Raw genomic sequence first — 17816 nt, forward strand, 5'->3', positions numbered from 1 at the left:
AAATGGTTTCCTGTACACCAGGAAACCATTTACTATGCTGGGTGGTAACCATATAACCAAATTATGGTGTCTGGTGGTTTAGTCGGTAAATAAGGTGCTCCAATTGGATTGAGCCGGTGCAGGTTTATATCCAAGGGGTGATTGGGATTTATTGCTCACGTAATTCGACTCAGGGATGAATAAGGATGGTCATTCTCATCTTAAATGTCAGGACGAACTTGTTTAGCCCTGGGCTCCTACGCTTCTCGTGGGGCAGCATAGGAGTAGATGATGAATGAATGAAGGGATTACTAGGTACTGTATATGTCATTTTCAATTGTTTTGTTTTTGATACAGTACAAACAGGACAGTAAATTTACATCTACAATTTTTAAGGCATTAGCCATGTGTATATTAAAGGTTATTTATTTATTAATTAATTTATCCATCCATCCATCCATCATCTAATCCTACGTTGCCCCATGAAGAGCGTAGGAGCCCGGGGCTAGGAAAGTTGGTCCTGGCATTTAAGATGAGAGTGACCAGCCTCACTCATCCCTGAGTGGCATTACGGGAGCAGTAAACCCCAACCATCCCTTGGATATGAACCTTCACCGGCTGAATCCGATTGGAGCACCTTTATTACCCACTAAACCACCAGGAGCCAAAATTTGGTTATATGGTTACCGCCCAGCATAGTAAATGGTTTCCTGGTGTACAGGAAACCATTTGGCTTGTCACTCATTGTAGAGTCACCCACAGGAAGAGGAAAGAATGGAGAAAAGAAAGACACAAGAGAGAGTGTAAAGTCACCCGCAGGCAGAAGAAAGAGGAAAGAATGAAGGAAAGAAATACAGAAGAGGATGGATGGAAAGAAGGATGGAGGAGAGCAAAAGGCAGACACCCGAGAGCAGCACTACATCAAGTGAGTGGATGGTGAGTGCCCCCACCTACCACATTATTTATTTATTTATTTTTTTTTTTTTCCCCTCCAATTTGCAGATTACTGGATGTCACATAGCTTCAGCACCATTGGTGTACTGCCAAGAAATTGCTTGTTCAAATTTTTTTTTATGACTGTATGCCCATATTATCACCATCCCTTGCTGAAGGCTTCAGGTTTGAATTTAATGCTTTCCTTCTAATTGGTGTTGAATGGATTTTCGGGTGAGTAAAGAAAGATTTACACGGACAACTACGTCAGTGAGAGTACATGAATAGTTTAACGGGAAGTTTCTGTCCATTTTGGGGTGCATAAGGGCAGTGCTGAGTCCATTGCTTTTTATTGTAGCAGTTGAGGCACTGCCAAGAGAATTTAGGAATGGTCTGCCTTGGGAGCTGTTATATGCTAGTTAGTTTTGGTTGTTGGAAGCATGCTGGAAACTAAGGAGAAGTTTGAGTAGTGGAGGAATGGAATGGAAGCAAAGGAACTGAAAGTTAATATTGGTAAAACAAATATCATGGTTAATTGGTTTTGAACAAGATTTGCAGCCTTGTGTGCAGAAGTAGAATGCAGGATGCAAGGAATTTTCAGTGCAGTATGTATGGATGTTTAGGCTGTTGCTTATAGAATGAAAAGTGTTATTTGGGGGAACATTTGCATGAAGTGCATGGATTTCTGCTACCTGGGAGATATACTAACTTCAAGAGGAGGAGCAGAGACAAGAATCATTGCTGGAACAAGAAGTAAATTGAGGATGTCTAGGAAATTGTTACCTCTGCAGACTATTTATTTATTTATTTTATTATTTTTTTATTTTTTATTTATTTATTTTTTTTTTGCAAAGGGCATTCTTTACAGAACATGTGTGAGAAGTGTTATGATGTATGTCAGTGAGACATAGCCAGTGAAAGATTGTGATGCCTGATGATTGAAATGCACTAAAATGAGAATCGAGAGATGGATTTGTAGGGCATTACAAAATGATAGAGCTAAAAATAATGTGCTACAAGAGAAATTTGGCATACAAGATACAGTATCAGAAAAGTGATGCAGATTGGTGGATGATGATGGTTTGGACATGTTGAGAAGTAGGAGGAGGGTGACTGACAGAGGTGGATCACAGGTATGAATGTAGAGAGAGTAATGTGTAGAGGTAGATGGAGGAAGGCTTGGATGAGATCCTGTGTGGGGATCTTTGGGAGAGGGGTTGGAGGAGGGAAACTACATGTACTGAAGATTGCAACATACGGGGATCTGCCATCAAATGACCTACACATGCTTTAAATGTAACATTTAAAGTAACATCAGCCCAGGTATTGTACAGATATTGTTGAATTCCACATCTGAGAGGGTGTTGTGCAAAGCCAGCTACCAGGATTTAGTCTCCTCACTAGTGCTATGGTATTACTGTACCTTCCAGGAATGATTTCATCATGCACTTCTTACCTAATTGAACCAGCACTTCTTTATAAATTTGGGGATATTACCTTAGCAAATTGGCTTTGTTGGTTGCAGTAGAACTTTAGTAGATAACTATTTTCTAAATTATTATGAGCTACACCTTAATCATGACATATGTTAAAAATTTTTCTAGTTTCCTTTGTCCATCCATCCGTCATCCAGTCCTTTGTTGCCCCATGAGGAGCATAGGAGCCTGGGGCTCGGTAAGTTGGTCCTGAGATTTAAGATGAGAGTGACCAGCCTCACTCATCCCTGAGTGGCATTACGTAAGCAGTAAACCCCAACCACCCCTTGGAAATAAGCCTGCACCGGCTCAGTCCGATTGGAGTGCCTTAACCACTCACTAAACCACCAGGCACCATAATTTGGTTATATGGTTACCACCCAGCATAGTAAATGGTTTCCTGGTGTAGAGGAAATCATTTGGCTTGTCACTCAGTGTAGAGTCACCCATAGGCAAAAGGAAGAGGAAAGAATGACAGAAGAGGAAGTGTAAAGTCACCTGTACTGTATTCAGCTCAATATAGACTATGTGTGATTAAGAGAGTAATTATGGTAATTATGGATACAGTATATCTTATCCCTCCAGTCTGAAAGGTCACCCTCAATCCAAGTAAAATAGTCGAGAGAGAGAGAAAAAAAAAAAAAAGAGAGAGAGAGAGAGTTGTAGCAAAAGAGAAAACTAGAGGGGCACAGAGTGGAGCGCTTCTCTCTGACAAGGGGAACATAATTTTCAAACCACTCAACATAATGGGTTAGGTTTTCTCGTCATTGATTAGTGTTTCACAGAAAATGTTTTCAACATCCAGAATCTGTAATACGATCAGGATCGGTCCCAAAAGTTAATCGATTGTTCCCTGGGACATGGGCTATCTCCCCACCAAATTTGGTCCAAGTCTGTTGTTTAGTTTTTGAGTAATCCTGCTAACAGACAAGCAAACAAACAAACAGGGGTAAAACATACTTTCCTTGTTGGAGAGAGTAATGAAAGGCAATATATAACAAGGACTTGGTGTAGTTTATCCTTTCCCCATAATGATGCACCCTTGATCAAATGCCATTCAAGGATTGATGATGGACAGCCAGTTCATTACAGATGAAGATATTAATCCCTTCAGTTTGGTGACATTTTTCGTACTGTTCCTGCTTTCTCCTGATGATTTTATTCAGTGTAGGGCAGAGTGTTCAAACCATCAGTGTTAGATACAGCTTTAATGAACTCCTTTAGCATGAGAGGTCTTTTCTAATGTAATAAAATCATTTGGTAGTAGCTAATACAAAAGTACATCATCGGATCAAAAGGGTTGAAGAAAGTAGTATGTATGCTGCCTTTTATGAAGCCTTGAAATAGCAGGAGGTGAGTCATTCTAAGATGCCTTTTTCTATATTTGCTTTTCCAGTTATGTCAGATAAATTTAAGTGTAATTGCACATTAAAGTTCCATTGATGCCTGTAAATTTGCTTTCCCTATTTTCCTCCACCTTTCAATACCTAGTGTCAAAAAAAATTGTGATGTTTAGAAACAGTCCCAGCTTATAACAAGGAGTGCCCTTAGATTGTGTTTACCTGTAACTTATGTGAAAAACTTTTACTGTTGGCAGGCAATGTGTTTGAATGATGACAAATTATATGTGGTCGGAGGCACGACAGGGTTCCAGTACAGTATAGATGTGCACTGCTTGGACCTACGACAGCGTACATGGATCCCCCTGACTCCTATAGCTTACTCAACAACGCCTGAGGAGAGGTTGGCAGCTCACTGGCTATCAATTTAGACTCAGTTGTCATCAAATTGTATTCACAGTGCTGAGGGATCTTAACCCTTAAACCTTTGTGGATGACTTGTTTATTTTTACTCTAGCTAGTGCCAGACAATTGTTCTTGCCACTGGGAAGCCTCCAAAGCTCTGAGAGGGAAGAATGTATTTTGAATTAATACATACACATCAGGGGAGGGTGTCTAGTGTATGTTGGGTAACTGTGTGATTTTCTTGCGACTGGGAAACATTCCAAGGTCTGAAGGTAAAGAACTAGAAGTCTAAACCATAATTAATCATGTTGGTATAATGACATATTTACACAACAACTTTTCAGGGCTCAAAATTGATGTATGGTAACAATGTACAAGACCACAGTGTTTAATGATGTACAGTGGCCTCATGTCCAACATGCATTTCTTTACTAATTGCCCTTAGTTTGGTAGACATTCAAAATATTCAGTAAAAAAGCAAATTAGATTAGTAGGGAAAACTTATGTTAGTTTGGTTCGCTTCGACAGATGTGCGTGAAATCCGAGGAGTTTGGGGGGAAGTCTATTATTCTGGGATGTTGAGAGGTGCTACAGCCATTGAGAACATGTATTGGCCAGGAGAGGAGACATCACTGTCAGTCTCCTTGTGCTCACCTGCTTGCTAACACCATAATAGCTTCTTAGATAGTTCCATTATGATTTTGTACCCCCTGCTCTAATTCATCATGCCAGATTGCAATTTTGTTTGCCTTTCATTGTTTACAATATGCTAGGCATTCTTGTCCCATAAACTAGAACCTTGTGTGATTTAAGTAACTTTCCCCCAAAGGTTTATTATTTGTCCAGTAGCCTATGGAATTAGTCCAGTGCAGCAGTGCTGTCTTATTTAAATACTGTACAGTACGACGAGAGGCCACTGTACTGAAGTACTGGATGTTTGAAAGACAGGCTGTTTGCTGGATAAATGTCCTCTATATGAAGACTTCATAGCAGAAGGCACTTCAGTATGTCAATTGAACTTTGTCTTTACAGATATCGACACGAGATCTTTGAACATGAAGGGTCATTGTATGTCCTAGGTGGAGGTCGCTCAGATAAAGCTTGTGATCTATCTGACTTACCCACTTTTAACTTGGAGTCCAAATTCTGGTCTGTCACTCACACCTGCCCTGACCAGTCGTCAGGATACCCAGCCCCACGAAGATGTCATGTTGCCAGCAAGCTTGGAAATTGTGAGTTAGTTTCTCCAAATAATTTGTGCATCTTATTTCTGAGTTGCTTTCACCATAGCCATTGTTTCACCAAAACTTAAGACTTGAAAGTGAATACAATACACAGTACAAAGTTTTCTAAATTTCTGACACTTTCATAGTTATTTGTTTAATATTCTGTTTAACCACCATGAAAATCAGCTTGTTTTCTTGGTTGCTTGCAACTGCTGTAAGAATAATAAATTCAGTTTGTGAGGTCTTCTGTAAAAAGTTTGTAAAACAACAGTGGGGAGACTTATTGTTTGGTAGCATTTTTAGTAATGCTAAATAATCTATCTCCAGAAACATCGTAATAGTATGTGAAAGGAAAGAATGTGACAGTAAATTCAGACAGGCAGTACAGAGTAGAGAGAGTGGAAACAGAGAATTTCAGGATTCATTTGGGAGGTGAAATGCTTGAGGATGTTGATAATTTTAAATACAGTATCTGGGAGGTGTATTGCTCAAATATAGCAATATAAAGTTTGAGATTAAGGAGAGATCACTTCAAGGGAGAAGAGTAACTGGAGAGATCTGTCTAACTATCTATTGCCAGATGCCATAATCCCATAAAGGATGGCCATTTGACTTTGAGTTATTTGTTTTACAGGGAGGGGCACTAACCCTCCACTAACCCACTTGCTGACACGTAAGGAGCACTTATGATTTGGTTATATGGTTACCACCCAGCATTGTAAATGGTTTCTTGGCCTACAGGAAACCATTTTGCTTGTCACTCAGTGTAAAGCCACCAGGAAAGGAAAGAAAAGCAATAAGAAGTGACAGGAAAGATGGGAGAAATAGGAAGAGAGGAGGGCAGGCACAGAAAAAGAATGACAAAGGCTAAGGAAGAAGTAGGCAGCACAACATCAAGTGAGTGGATGATGGTCGCCTCCACCTGCTGCTAATCATTTGTATTTTAAAGGGTACAGTGGTTAGTATGGGCATTAAGAGAGTAGTGCTTGAAATGTTTTATTGCTAATGCTTATATGAGGGTGAAGACTGGGTGTTGAGTAACAGAGAAAGGGTACAAGCTCTGGAAGTTACCTTCCTCAGAACAGCAGCAGGCATAAAGAAGATGGATGATGTAAGCAATAAAGAAATTTATGAATGTTGTGGAATGGAAGAAAAAGCAATTGGAGTGAGATGTAGCATCGATCTATCTATCTATCTATTGCCAGACGCCTCAGTCCCGTTCGGGGTGGCCACAAACAAATGGCCTCCACGTCGCCCTGTCCCCTGCCATTTCACTGCCCTGCTCCCAACTCACACCCCCCTCTCTCATATACCTCTCCACCCCATCCCTCCATCTCATCCTCGGCCTCCCCCTCCCTCTCCCCCCTTCCACCTCACTCACATACACTCTCTTCGTCAGTCTTTCACCCTCCATCGGTGAGTGGATAAAAAGGAATGCAAGAAATGAGAGCGGTATATTGGTGAGAGAGAAGGAAGAGGAGTATTTGATAGAGTGAGAGGGAATGAAAGGATATATAGTCGGACTCGCGCCCGTTTGCGGCTGTGGTGTGGCCCGCGCCTGTGTACAATGGTGCCACGTTTCCCCAACTTGCGATGTGAAACGGAAGCTATTTATGTGCAAGGCATCACAAATTCGATAAATTCAGATGAATAAAACTTACACTTGTGTATTTTGATGGATGAATCAACAGTAATCTTATTATGCATAAAATATACAGTAACACAGAAACATGGCATACATATTGTACAGTGTTGCTAAAAGAAATTGTAGTCACTTGTAATGTTTTTTAGCGTAGTTTTAGGATGGGTAATAATATTACAGTTATGGATTTTTTTTTTTTTTTTTTTTTATGCGAGGAAGAAGGAACCAAAGGCCATGAGCCCGCAGTAACAGTTCCCTCCAAGAGAAAAACAAAATACAACAGAGAGCCAAATTCAAGATCCGATCATTTTGAGATGCCTGGACACACTGCGTTTGAAAGACTGGAGATCATAGGCAGGAGGAAATACAGACAGAGGAAGACAGTTCCAGAGCTGACCTGTTGCATGAATGAAAGACTGGGAGTAACGGTTAACTCTTGCATTAGAGAGTTGGACAGAAAAGGGATGAGAGTTTGCTGCCAGACGGGTGCTACGCGCCCGTCGTAGAGGTGGAGGAATGCAAGCAGACAGTTCAGAGGAGCAGTGACCATTAAAGTAGCGATAGAAAAGAGATAAAGATGCAACAGTGCGGCGAAGAGAGAGAATGAGCCTGAAAAAAGAAGAAATATGCCAATATCCAAAGTAAAAGAAATAATTCATATAATTCTTGTGAGTGGCAGCACTGACACACCCAGTCTGGCTTAAGATAAAGTACTTACCCCTCCGTAGACACAAGGATAGCTTGTACAGGTGTTCCTAGGGAAAAATGCTCACATTTACTGGCTTTTACTGTAATTTTAAGGGCGAGGAATAATCACATTTATAATCATAAGCTAATATGTAGGACAAAATAGTAGGCATATGCCAATACTGAAGTAAAAAAAAAAAAAAACATTATTCACTCGCGAGCGGCAACACTTCCACACCCAGTCGGTGGCCTTGACCTCAGGGGTGGTGTGGAGAGAGAGATGGAGGAAGGGGAAAGAGAATGAATGAATATCAATCATGGTACTGCAATAACGGGTCATCTGTCGCCGTATACAAAAAATGATAAATATCACTAAATACAACAAAACCAAAATAACAAATGAAAGCACAATTATAAACAACTTATAAAAGAATCAAAAGTACTCAGGGTGGCTCACATCTCCCGCCAGGAGAGAGAGAGAGAGAGATAACGGTATAGAAAACGTGGCAACACTGTACACAGGTGCGGGCCACACCACAGCCGCAAACGGGCGCGAGTCCGACTATAGTAGCTTGGAAGAATTCTCTCATGACCATATCCTTTTCAGGGGTTCCCAGTAGATAGCAGGGCATCAGAAATAATGTAGTTGTGCTTAAAACTCTTAGTCTGTTTTGATAATTCATTTCTGTTATTTGTTACTACAGATATTTTTTTATGAGTCTTTCAGATTCAGCATTTGGTGTCTGTTTAAGCCAAGTCTGTACAGTATGTTGTTTCAAGCATCAGTTGTTAGAGTATCTTCAGCTTTGTACATGTTATACCTTTGGATTTCTCTCTTTTTCTTGATGGCTTTCTGATGCACCTGTGTGATCCCCCTGTTCAGATGGCCATGTTCCTTCATTTCTTTAGAAATTATCTAAAACAGTTATGGTAAATATTTTGTCGGTGTTCTTCTCTGCTAAATATTACTGGAAAGATAATGTTTTTTCCTATAATTCAGTGTACTTTACTAATCATTACAGTGCATAGTATGGTATGTTTATATAAAATGTATAAAGAATGCAGTAACTCAGGTGTACAGAAAACAGGTATTCCTCCAGCACACTTCTACTGTAGTTTCTGTCACTGTATATTCTTTGTTTCTGGCCATCCTTTTAGCCATTTGTATGGTGACAGAAAGGTACAGTATTGAGCTCAGGTTTATTCCATTGCAATAGTTGTGACAACAAGAAACTGTTTGGTTTGTCTCTCAATATAAAGATGATTGAAGGCAGTCCTTACATAGAGTGAGTGGATTGTGGTTGTCTCCCAACCCACCACACAAAAGATGTCACCAGATTGACAGAATTAAGACCCTTCTGACTTTACTCTTAGCCTTACCATCTTCAGTACCTTACAAGGGGAAGATGCTCTTGATCTTTAATCAGTTCCCCCCCCCCCTGACTCTGGACATAGGCTTCACAGCCTGCTATCAAGGCCCAGCAGTCCTCCTACATACCATACACCTCTACATGTCACCACTTCGGCGCTAACACCCACCGTCCATATTGAATACATGCCAGGGCTGTCTCATACAGGACTGGTGTATTGGTATTAGCGGGGGTATTTTTACGACATGTCGGCGAGTCTTCTGGTAGATCAGTAAAGCCTGATTAAATTCAAATCCTTAAACTGTTCCCTGCCCCAGCGGGGATTTGAACCTGGGTCCATTAGAACGGCAGGCCACCTCTCTACCGATTTTACCATGCAGTCATTGTATTAAATGCTTTCCTGGACTATAAGAAAAATTTTACTGATTCATATGAAGATAGCACAATACTAAATGAGTAAACATGTTTTACCATATGTCAGTAGTGGTATTTTCTCACTATTCCATTCCTCAGATGTCTATCTGCATGGGGGTTACAATGGAGATGAGGCATTTGCTGACTTGTGGCGGCTTGACTTGCTAAGATGGAAGTGGCAGCGTCTCCCTTGCAAATCACCAGTACCACTGTACTTCCACTCAGCTGCAGTTACTGAGGTTTGTTGTTAGCATCTGATTAATGGTTGTAAGTTTCTTCAAAAATGTTGGGACCGTGGGTCACACTCCAAGCAAAATGATATGCTTAACCCCTTACCCTCGGGGATGGCTGGACCGCGCCGTGCCCTTCCCGTGGGGATAGCAGTGCTCTGACTTACTTTTTTTTTTTAAATCTGCCAAAAATTGGTTTTTAGTCCTAGAATATTATAATTACATTTGCGTATAGCACTTATTTTCAGCTTTCTCGTGGGATGTTTGTTGAGCCTTTTTAGAATATCGTAGCCTTTGGAGTGGGCTTAGAAGCAGCGGAAGTGGACAGGCGCGGGTCAGACATACTGTCACCTCGATAAACGACAATAACATGGGTATATGGGAAGACAAGTGTTGACAATGTCAGTGTGGTGACAACTGCTAATTTATATGCTGTTAAATGATTTGCAGGAAATCAAGGCAATACAACATAAATTAGCTACTTCCAGGTCAATGGAAGTATCACAGCCTTTTCCCCCTTTTTTTTTTTTTTTATACAGTAAGCTCACCCCGAACGCATTCTCACTGAATGTGCTCGCTATTATACGTGGTAAGTGCTGGGATATGTATAAGACAGCATATAAAGTACCACCACGAAAACTATAAATTTACGCAAGAGAGGCCTTTGAAAGGCCAAACTCTCGAATATCAGCGCAGCTCGCACGGTTTGTTTTGATCATGTGATTCACTGTACTGCTTTTCCAAAGTACTGTATTCGTAAGTTAAATATTTACATTACTGTTCTGGTAAGTTTATGTGCAAGTTAAAGAACTATTAAATAATGTTAAAGCAAGAAATAAAGTCTTATAACCAGTTTACCTGATGGGCGTCGGAATATTGCCTTTTTTATTTGTTAAAGATTTGCTGCACTGCTTTTCCACAGTACTGTATTTGTAAGTTAAGTATTTACTGTTATGGTATGTAATTGTAAGTTAAAGCACTTAAATAAAGTTAAAACATTAAATAAAGCCTTGTAACTAGTTAACCTGATTTATATGATTACCCATGATCGGCGGGTTTGGAGACAATTTTCTGTCAGTACATGGATGATTTCCTGTCAAGACAATTCTCACCCTGGACGATTCCCTGTCATTCTCTAAATATACTTATTATTAATTAATCAGTATGTTAATAACTATATTTCAGGGGGCCCATCAAAGTCTGTGTTCAGTAGTGTAGGCTTTGGATATTAATTATTAGTTGCACCTTTAGTTGTGGTAGGTGGGGGCACTACCCCTGGGGGTAGGGGGGTTTCAAGAATACTCCCCCAGTATCCCTGCTTGTCGTACGAGGCGACTAAAAGGGTTGGTGGTGGGTTAGTGCCCCACCCCGTAAAAAGAACTAACTAAAAAAGCAAATAAAGCGCCTCGGACCCGGACGGACCATACGTTGACGACTAAGGAATGGACAAAGGACATTCTGAGAGTAGGAACGTGGAATGTGAGAGGAGTGAATGATGAAGTGAAAGAGAGAGAGATTGTCCAGGTGCTTGAGGATGCAAAAGTGGATATATGTGGATTGACTGAAACTAAATGGAAAGGTGAAAGGATGAGAGAATGGGAATACGGTGTAGGTATATGTGCGGGAGTCAGTGAGAATGAGAGGGCAAGAGGGGGAGTATGTCTGATGATAAGCAAGAAGTGGAAGGAGAATATAAGAGAGTATGGAACAGTGGGTGCAAGGATTGTATGGGTGAGGATGAAAGTAGGTATACAAGCATGGACGATTGTATGTGTGTATGCTCCAACAGAGGATCGAGTGGCAAGAGTGAAAGATGAGTTTTGGGCGAGAGTAGAAGCATGTATGGACAAGTTTGAGAGGAGCGAGAGAGTGCTGTTGATTGGAGACATGAATGGCAAAGTCGGGAATGTACGAGTGGATGGAGTGGTTGGTCAGTGGGGTGTGCCAGCTGACGTAGATGGGAATGGTAGTGCTTTGGTGGACATCTGTGCTGGTAAGGGGTTGGCAATAGCCAACACCTACTTTCGTCATAAGATGATCCACCGGTATACATGGAGAGTAATAAGGAGGATGGATGGTGAACTTGTTGAACGAAAGGCAATGATAGACTACGTGTGTGTGGATGAGCGAATGAGAAGACAAGTGTTGGATGCAAGGGTGTGGAGAGGGTGGGGGAATGGAGTCTCGGACCATCACTTAGTGATGGCCAAGATAGAGCTGCAAAGAAAGTGGTTGAGGAGGCGAAGGGGAAGACAGGAGGAAGCAGCTCCTGTGAGAAGAGTGGAGAAATTGCAAGATAGTGAGAAGAGGACAGAGTATAAGAGCATAGTGGAAGAAAGATTGGGAAGGTATGAGCTAGAGCAGATGGAAGGGGTGGAAGACGTATGTAAGATATTCACGGAAGAGATAAGCGCAGCGTGTGAGGTGGTTTGTGGAGTGAGGAGGAGATGCAAGGGTGTGCAAGGGACAGCATGGTGGAATGATGAGGTGAAACGAGCTGTGGAACAAAAGAAGAAGGCATATGGTGAATGGTTGGCGAGTAGAGGTAGAGGAGAAGATGAGAGAGAGAAGAGAGAGGTATATGTGAGCAGGAGAAGGGAGGTTAAGAGACTGGTGAAGGAGAGAAAGAAGAAAGTGGATGAAGAGTTTGGGAGGAATCTGAGTGTGAAATGGAGGGAGAGTAAGAAATTGTTTTGGAAGGAGGTAAAGAAAGTAAGGCAGTGTGAAATGGGAAATAGTAGGGGAGTGAAAGATAGGAATAATAGATTGTTGGTGGAGAAGAGAGAGAAATTGAGGAGATGGAAGGAGCACTTTGAGGATTTGTTGAATGTAGAGAGTGAGAGCAGTGTGAGTATAAGTGGTTGGGGAATGGCTGGGAGAAGAAGAGATGAGAGGAGGGAGGAAGAGATCAGTAGGTCGGAAGTAGTGGAAGCGATGAAGAAGATTAAGCTGGGAAAGGCCCCAGGAATTGATGGAGTGTGTGGTGAAATGCTTAGGTATGGGGGTGAGATTGTTGTGGAGTGGATATGGAAGTTGTGTAGATTGGCTTGGGAAGAGGAAAGGGTTCCAGAGGACTGGAAATCAGGTATAATTGTTCCTCTGTACAAAGGAAAAGGGGATAGAGAAGTATGTGGTAACCATAGGGGTATTTGCCTTCTTAGTGTGACTGGTAAAATATATGGTAGAATACTCATTGATAGGGTTAGGCATATGACAGAGGAGCTAGTTGGAGAAGAACAAGGGGGATTTAGGAAGGGAAAAGGGTGTGTAGATCAGACATTTGTTCTAAGATGTTTAGTGGAGAAGTATCTAGAGAAGGGAAGGAAAGTGTACGCTGCCTTCATGGACTTGGAGAAAGCTTATGACAGAATAGATAGGAAAGGTATGTGGAAGGTATTAAGAATATATGGAGTGGAGGGGAAATTGTTGAGTGCTGTGAAGAGTATGTACGAGGGAGCTAGGGCTACGGTGCGAGTGGATGGTGAGCTGAGTGAGTTCTTTGATCTCAATGTGGGACTGAAACAGGGGTGTGTAATGTCTCCATGGCTGTTTAATATATATATGGATGGGGTCGTAAAGGAGGTACAAGGTAGGGCAGTGGATGTCGGGGTGGCCCTAATGAATGAGGGTGAGATTTGGAAGCTTCCGGTGTTGCTGTTTGCTGATGATACAGTATTGTTGAGTGAAGATGAATGGGAGTTGCAAGGTTTGGTGAATGAATTTGGGACAGTGTGTAGGAGGAGGAAGCTGAAAGTTAATGTAAACAAAAGTAAAGTTATGGTGTTTGAGAGGAATGAAGTCACAGAGTGTGCAGTGAGGTTGGATGGTGAGGATATGGAGAATGTGAGTGCATTGAAGTACTTGGGTAGTGTGATGAGTAAGGATGGAACTTTGGGGGATGAAGTACGTGAAAGGGTACAGCAGGGAAGGAAGGTTGTTGGCACACTGAAAGCAGTGATGAGAAATAGGGAGGTGAGTATGGAAGTTAAGAAGTCACTGCATGATGGTATTGTGATCCCTACCCTGACGTATGGAAGCGAGGCGTGGACCTTGCAAGAGGGGAACAAGTCAAGAGTGAGAGCAGTGGAAATGAGTTACTTGAGAGGAGCATGTGGAGTGACATGGAGGGACAGGTTGACGAATGAAGAAGTGAAGGAACGTTGTGGGGTAGATGTGGATGTGGTTGAAAAGATTAGGAGAAATACACTGAGGTGGTTTGGACATGTGGAGAGGATGGAGAATGAAAGACTGACTAAGAGGGTGTATGTAGGTGAGGTGGAGGGAGGGAGAGGGAGGGGTAGACCGAGGATGAGGTGGAGGGATGGAGTTGAGAGGTATATGAGGGAGGGGGGGTGAGTTGGGGGGAGGGGAGTCAAATGGTGGGTGACAGAGTGACTTGGAGGCGTTTTGTCTGCGGCCACCCTTTGCGGGATTAGGGCGTCGGGCTATAGATAGATAGATAGATAGGTGGGGGCACTCACCATCCACTCATGCAGTGTAGTGCTGCTCTCAGGTGTCTGCCCTTTCCCCTCCTCCATCCTTCCATCCTCTTCTATCTTTCTTTCCTTCTTTCTTTCCTTGTCCCTCTGCCTACGGGTGACTTTACACTCCCTCTTCTGTCTTTCATTCCTTCATTCTTTCCTCTGCCTGTGGGTGACTCTACACTGAGTGACAAGCCAAATTGTTTCCTGTACACCGGGAAACCATTTACTACGCTGGGTGGTAACCATATAACCAAATTTTGGCGCCTGGTGGTTCAGTGGGCAATTATTGCGCTCCAGTTGGATTGAGCCGGTGAAGGTTTATATCCAAGGGGTGGTTGGGGTTGATTGCTCATGTAATGCCACTCAGGGATGAGTGAGGCTGGTCACTCTCATCTTATATGTCGGGACCAACTGCCTAGCCCTGGGCTCTTACTCTCCTCATGGGGCAATGTAGGATTGGATGATGGATGGATGGATGCACATTTAGTCAATAGTTAACATGTTTCTTCCTTGCTGTAGTTGCCTTTGAATTATATTCTAGTGTCACCCATAGTCGTCTTCATTAATAATGGCGAATTGTCTTGTTATTGTTGTGACGGCGAATTGTCCCAAAAGCAATCAGCGTCGAAATGTTGCCTTATGTTTTACATATTTGTGTGTTGAAGTTTTGCTGTGCAGTACTGTACTGTATTTGTAAGTTATAACATTAAATAAACCTTCTAACCACTTGAAGTGCTTCATACTGATTACCAATGAGAGATAACAGCAAAACACCACATTTAGGGGGTCTAGAGAACAAAATAAGGAGTGGTTAGAACTTAAGCAGTTTCGCACCAAACGTGCCTCAGTTGGAACGAAACCCACGCATTCGGGGTGAGCTTGCTGTATATACAGTATTTTTTAGTATGAGAATAGGTCATAAAGGACATTTCAGTGGGTAACGAACAGGGAAAATTAGTGACCGAGTGCATGTGGGATGTTGCCAGGTGATAAATTAGCTACTTCATGGACAATGGCAGTATCAGTTGGCCTTTTCCCCTTTTTTTTATATATATTTTTTTTGTATGAGAACAGGGCATAGGGCACATTTCAATGGAAAAAGCGGATGGAAAAAACTGGCTGGGAGTTGCGTTGCGCGGCCAGGCTGTAGCTAAGCAGGGGAAGAGGTAAGGGAGGGGAGGTGGGGAGGCGAGGCAGACACAGAAAAATGGCTAAATTGGTAGTGCTGGATGTGAGTACTAGCGGTATTAGCAGTGCTGCTTATAGCTACATGGCAGTACTGATAGTTGATACAAGACCGCACTTGAAAGCCCGGGCAATTTAGAAAATCCCTGAATCACAGAAGTGACGCCCCGCGGTGTGATACTTATGTAACGAGTGTCACAGTAGTGACGGCCCTTGGGTAAAGAGTTAAACAAATTGTGGAGTCCACATTTGTGTGATCTGTGAATGCCAAAATTGCTGGACTAAAACATGTGAAGTGCAGGATGATTCTTCACAAATGTTCTCAAATACAAATAATATAATCAGTAACTATACACTCACTCAATGTAGAGTGATGCCATATGAGCTCTACACTGAGTGACAAGCCAAATGGTTTCCTGTACCAGGAAACCATTTACTACGCTGGGTGGTAACCATATGACCGAGGTTTCTGGCAGGGTTAAGTGTCCCCCACATTCCCCTATCTAAAATCACTTAATCATGGCAGTTGTTTCAGAAAGCCTCGGAGGGCCCATTACCTTCCCAGGACCCCAACCAAATGGGCAGACTCGTGTGGCCATGTGGAATGTGAGAGGTGTGAATGAGGAAAGCAAGAGGGTAGACGTGGTAAATGTGTTCAAGAGTGCGAGATATGCTGTGATGGCAGTGTGTGAAACGAAGATGAAAGGGTGCGAAGTGGAGGAGTGGGAGGGTGTGAAATGTGTAAGATCGGGAATGAATGGGAGAGGAAGATGTAAGGAAGGAGTTTGCTTTATTGATGAATAAGGTGTGGCAGAGTGGAATGAGAGACTACAGGTGTGTCAGCTCGAGGTGTATGTACGTCAACTTCAAGTTTCAGAAGGTGAAAGTGGCAGTGATTGTAGCGTATGCACCATGTGAGGACAGGAGTGAGAAAGAGAAAGACAGGTTTTGGGATGAGCTGGGTGAAGTAGTGGGAGAAATGCCCAGGAGCTATAAAGTGATTGTGATGGGGGATATGAATGGAAGAGTAGGCACTGGTCCCGAGGATGACATAATGGGTTGTTATTGGTACCAGGAGAAAATGATAATGGGTATTGACTAAAGGATATGTGTCAGGAGAGGAGGTTGTACATTTGTAATTTGTATTTCAAACACAAAGATGCCCATAAATATACATGGTATAGAGGAAACGGGGATCATGTTGAAAGAAGCCTGATTGATTACCTGCTCGTTGAGAGGTTGATGATGGGAATTGTTGCTGATATGAGGGCTGTGAGAGGACGATGTGGAGGTCTGCCAGATCGTATGATTGTGGTATGCAAGATCGAGCTGAGAGGAGTGAGGTGGATCAAGAGAGAGAAGAGCAGTCAAGGTGAAAGACTGAAAGTTGAGAAGCTGAGGATCAAAGAAGTGGCAGATGATTACAGGGCCAAAGTAGAGGACGAGTTAGAATCAGTGAACTGGAATGAATTGGATCTGGATAGCCTGTGGAATGCATATAGGGATTGCTTAGTTAGGAATGCTAAAGAGGTGTGTGGTGTGGCAAGAGTATCAGCAAAAAAGAAGGGTACGGCATTGTGGGATGAGGAGGTTAAGAGAGCGGTGGAGGAAAAGAGGAAGAAGTGGCTAAAGTGGTTACAGGATAGGGGTTCAATTGAAATAAGAACTGAGTATATCGAGAGCAAGAAGTACGTAAAGAGACTAGTGGAGAGGAAAAAGAAGGAGGTAAATGATGATCTGGGAAGAAAAATGAATGCAAAATACTCTGAAAATAGGATGTCATTCTGGAAAGAGGTGCGGAAATGTAGAAGTGAAAATGGAAAGAAATGTGATAGTGTGAAGGATGCTGGTGGTAGATTACTAACCAATGGAGATGAAGTAAGGACCAGATGGAAAGAATATTTTGAAAGCCTGATGAATGGGAATAGAGAGAGCAGAGCAGCTGTAAACATGATTGGTTTTGGGGGTGTGCAGAGAAGGAATGCAGTGCCAGGAGACGTGGCACTCACACAGGTGAAGAGCGCTGTGAAACGGCTGAAAAATGGGAAAGCAGCCGGGGTTGATGAGGTGTATGCAGAGATGCTTAAGTGTAATGGAGAGAGCGAAATGAAGTGCTTGTTGGAGATAAGTAAGAAGGCATGGATGAGTGAAACTGTGCCTGCAGAGTGGAAAAAGGCTGTGATTGTAACCCTGTCCAAAAATAAAGGTGAGTGAAGTGAGTGCAAGAATTATCATGGCATAAGTTTATTGAGTGGTAGGGAAGGTATATGGAAGAATTATTATAGAGAAAGTAAGAGAGATATCAGAAGTCCTAGTGAGTGGTGAACAGGGTGGCTTTAGGAGTGGCAGAGGATGTGTGGATCAAGTATTTGCAGTGAGACATAGCAGAGAAGGCTTGTGAGAAGGACCATAAGGTGTTTATGGCATTCATGGATCAGGTAAAAGC

The 17816-nt window shown here is 42.3% G+C and overlaps 1 protein-coding gene across 1 annotated transcript in view; it reads left to right on the top strand.

Moving 5' to 3' along the window:
* Positions 1-17816, top strand: part of LOC145415740 (kelch domain-containing protein 10-like) — a 64652-nt gene that overhangs the window by 17672 nt on the left and 29164 nt on the right. Inside the window, exons 5-7 of the mRNA XM_080284972.1 lie at positions 3985-4130; positions 5165-5364; positions 9571-9710. Coding sequence (XP_080141098.1) covers positions 3985-4130; positions 5165-5364; positions 9571-9710 — 486 coding nt within the window. The remainder of the gene's footprint in view (positions 1-3984; positions 4131-5164; positions 5365-9570; positions 9711-17816) is intronic.

The sequence above is a fragment of the Coenobita brevimanus genome, chromosome 103 (assembly GCF_032717465.1).
Source record: "Coenobita brevimanus isolate Jiangsu-jjx chromosome 103, ASM3271746v2, whole genome shotgun sequence".
NCBI classification, from domain to species: domain Eukaryota; kingdom Metazoa; phylum Arthropoda; class Malacostraca; order Decapoda; family Coenobitidae; genus Coenobita; species Coenobita brevimanus.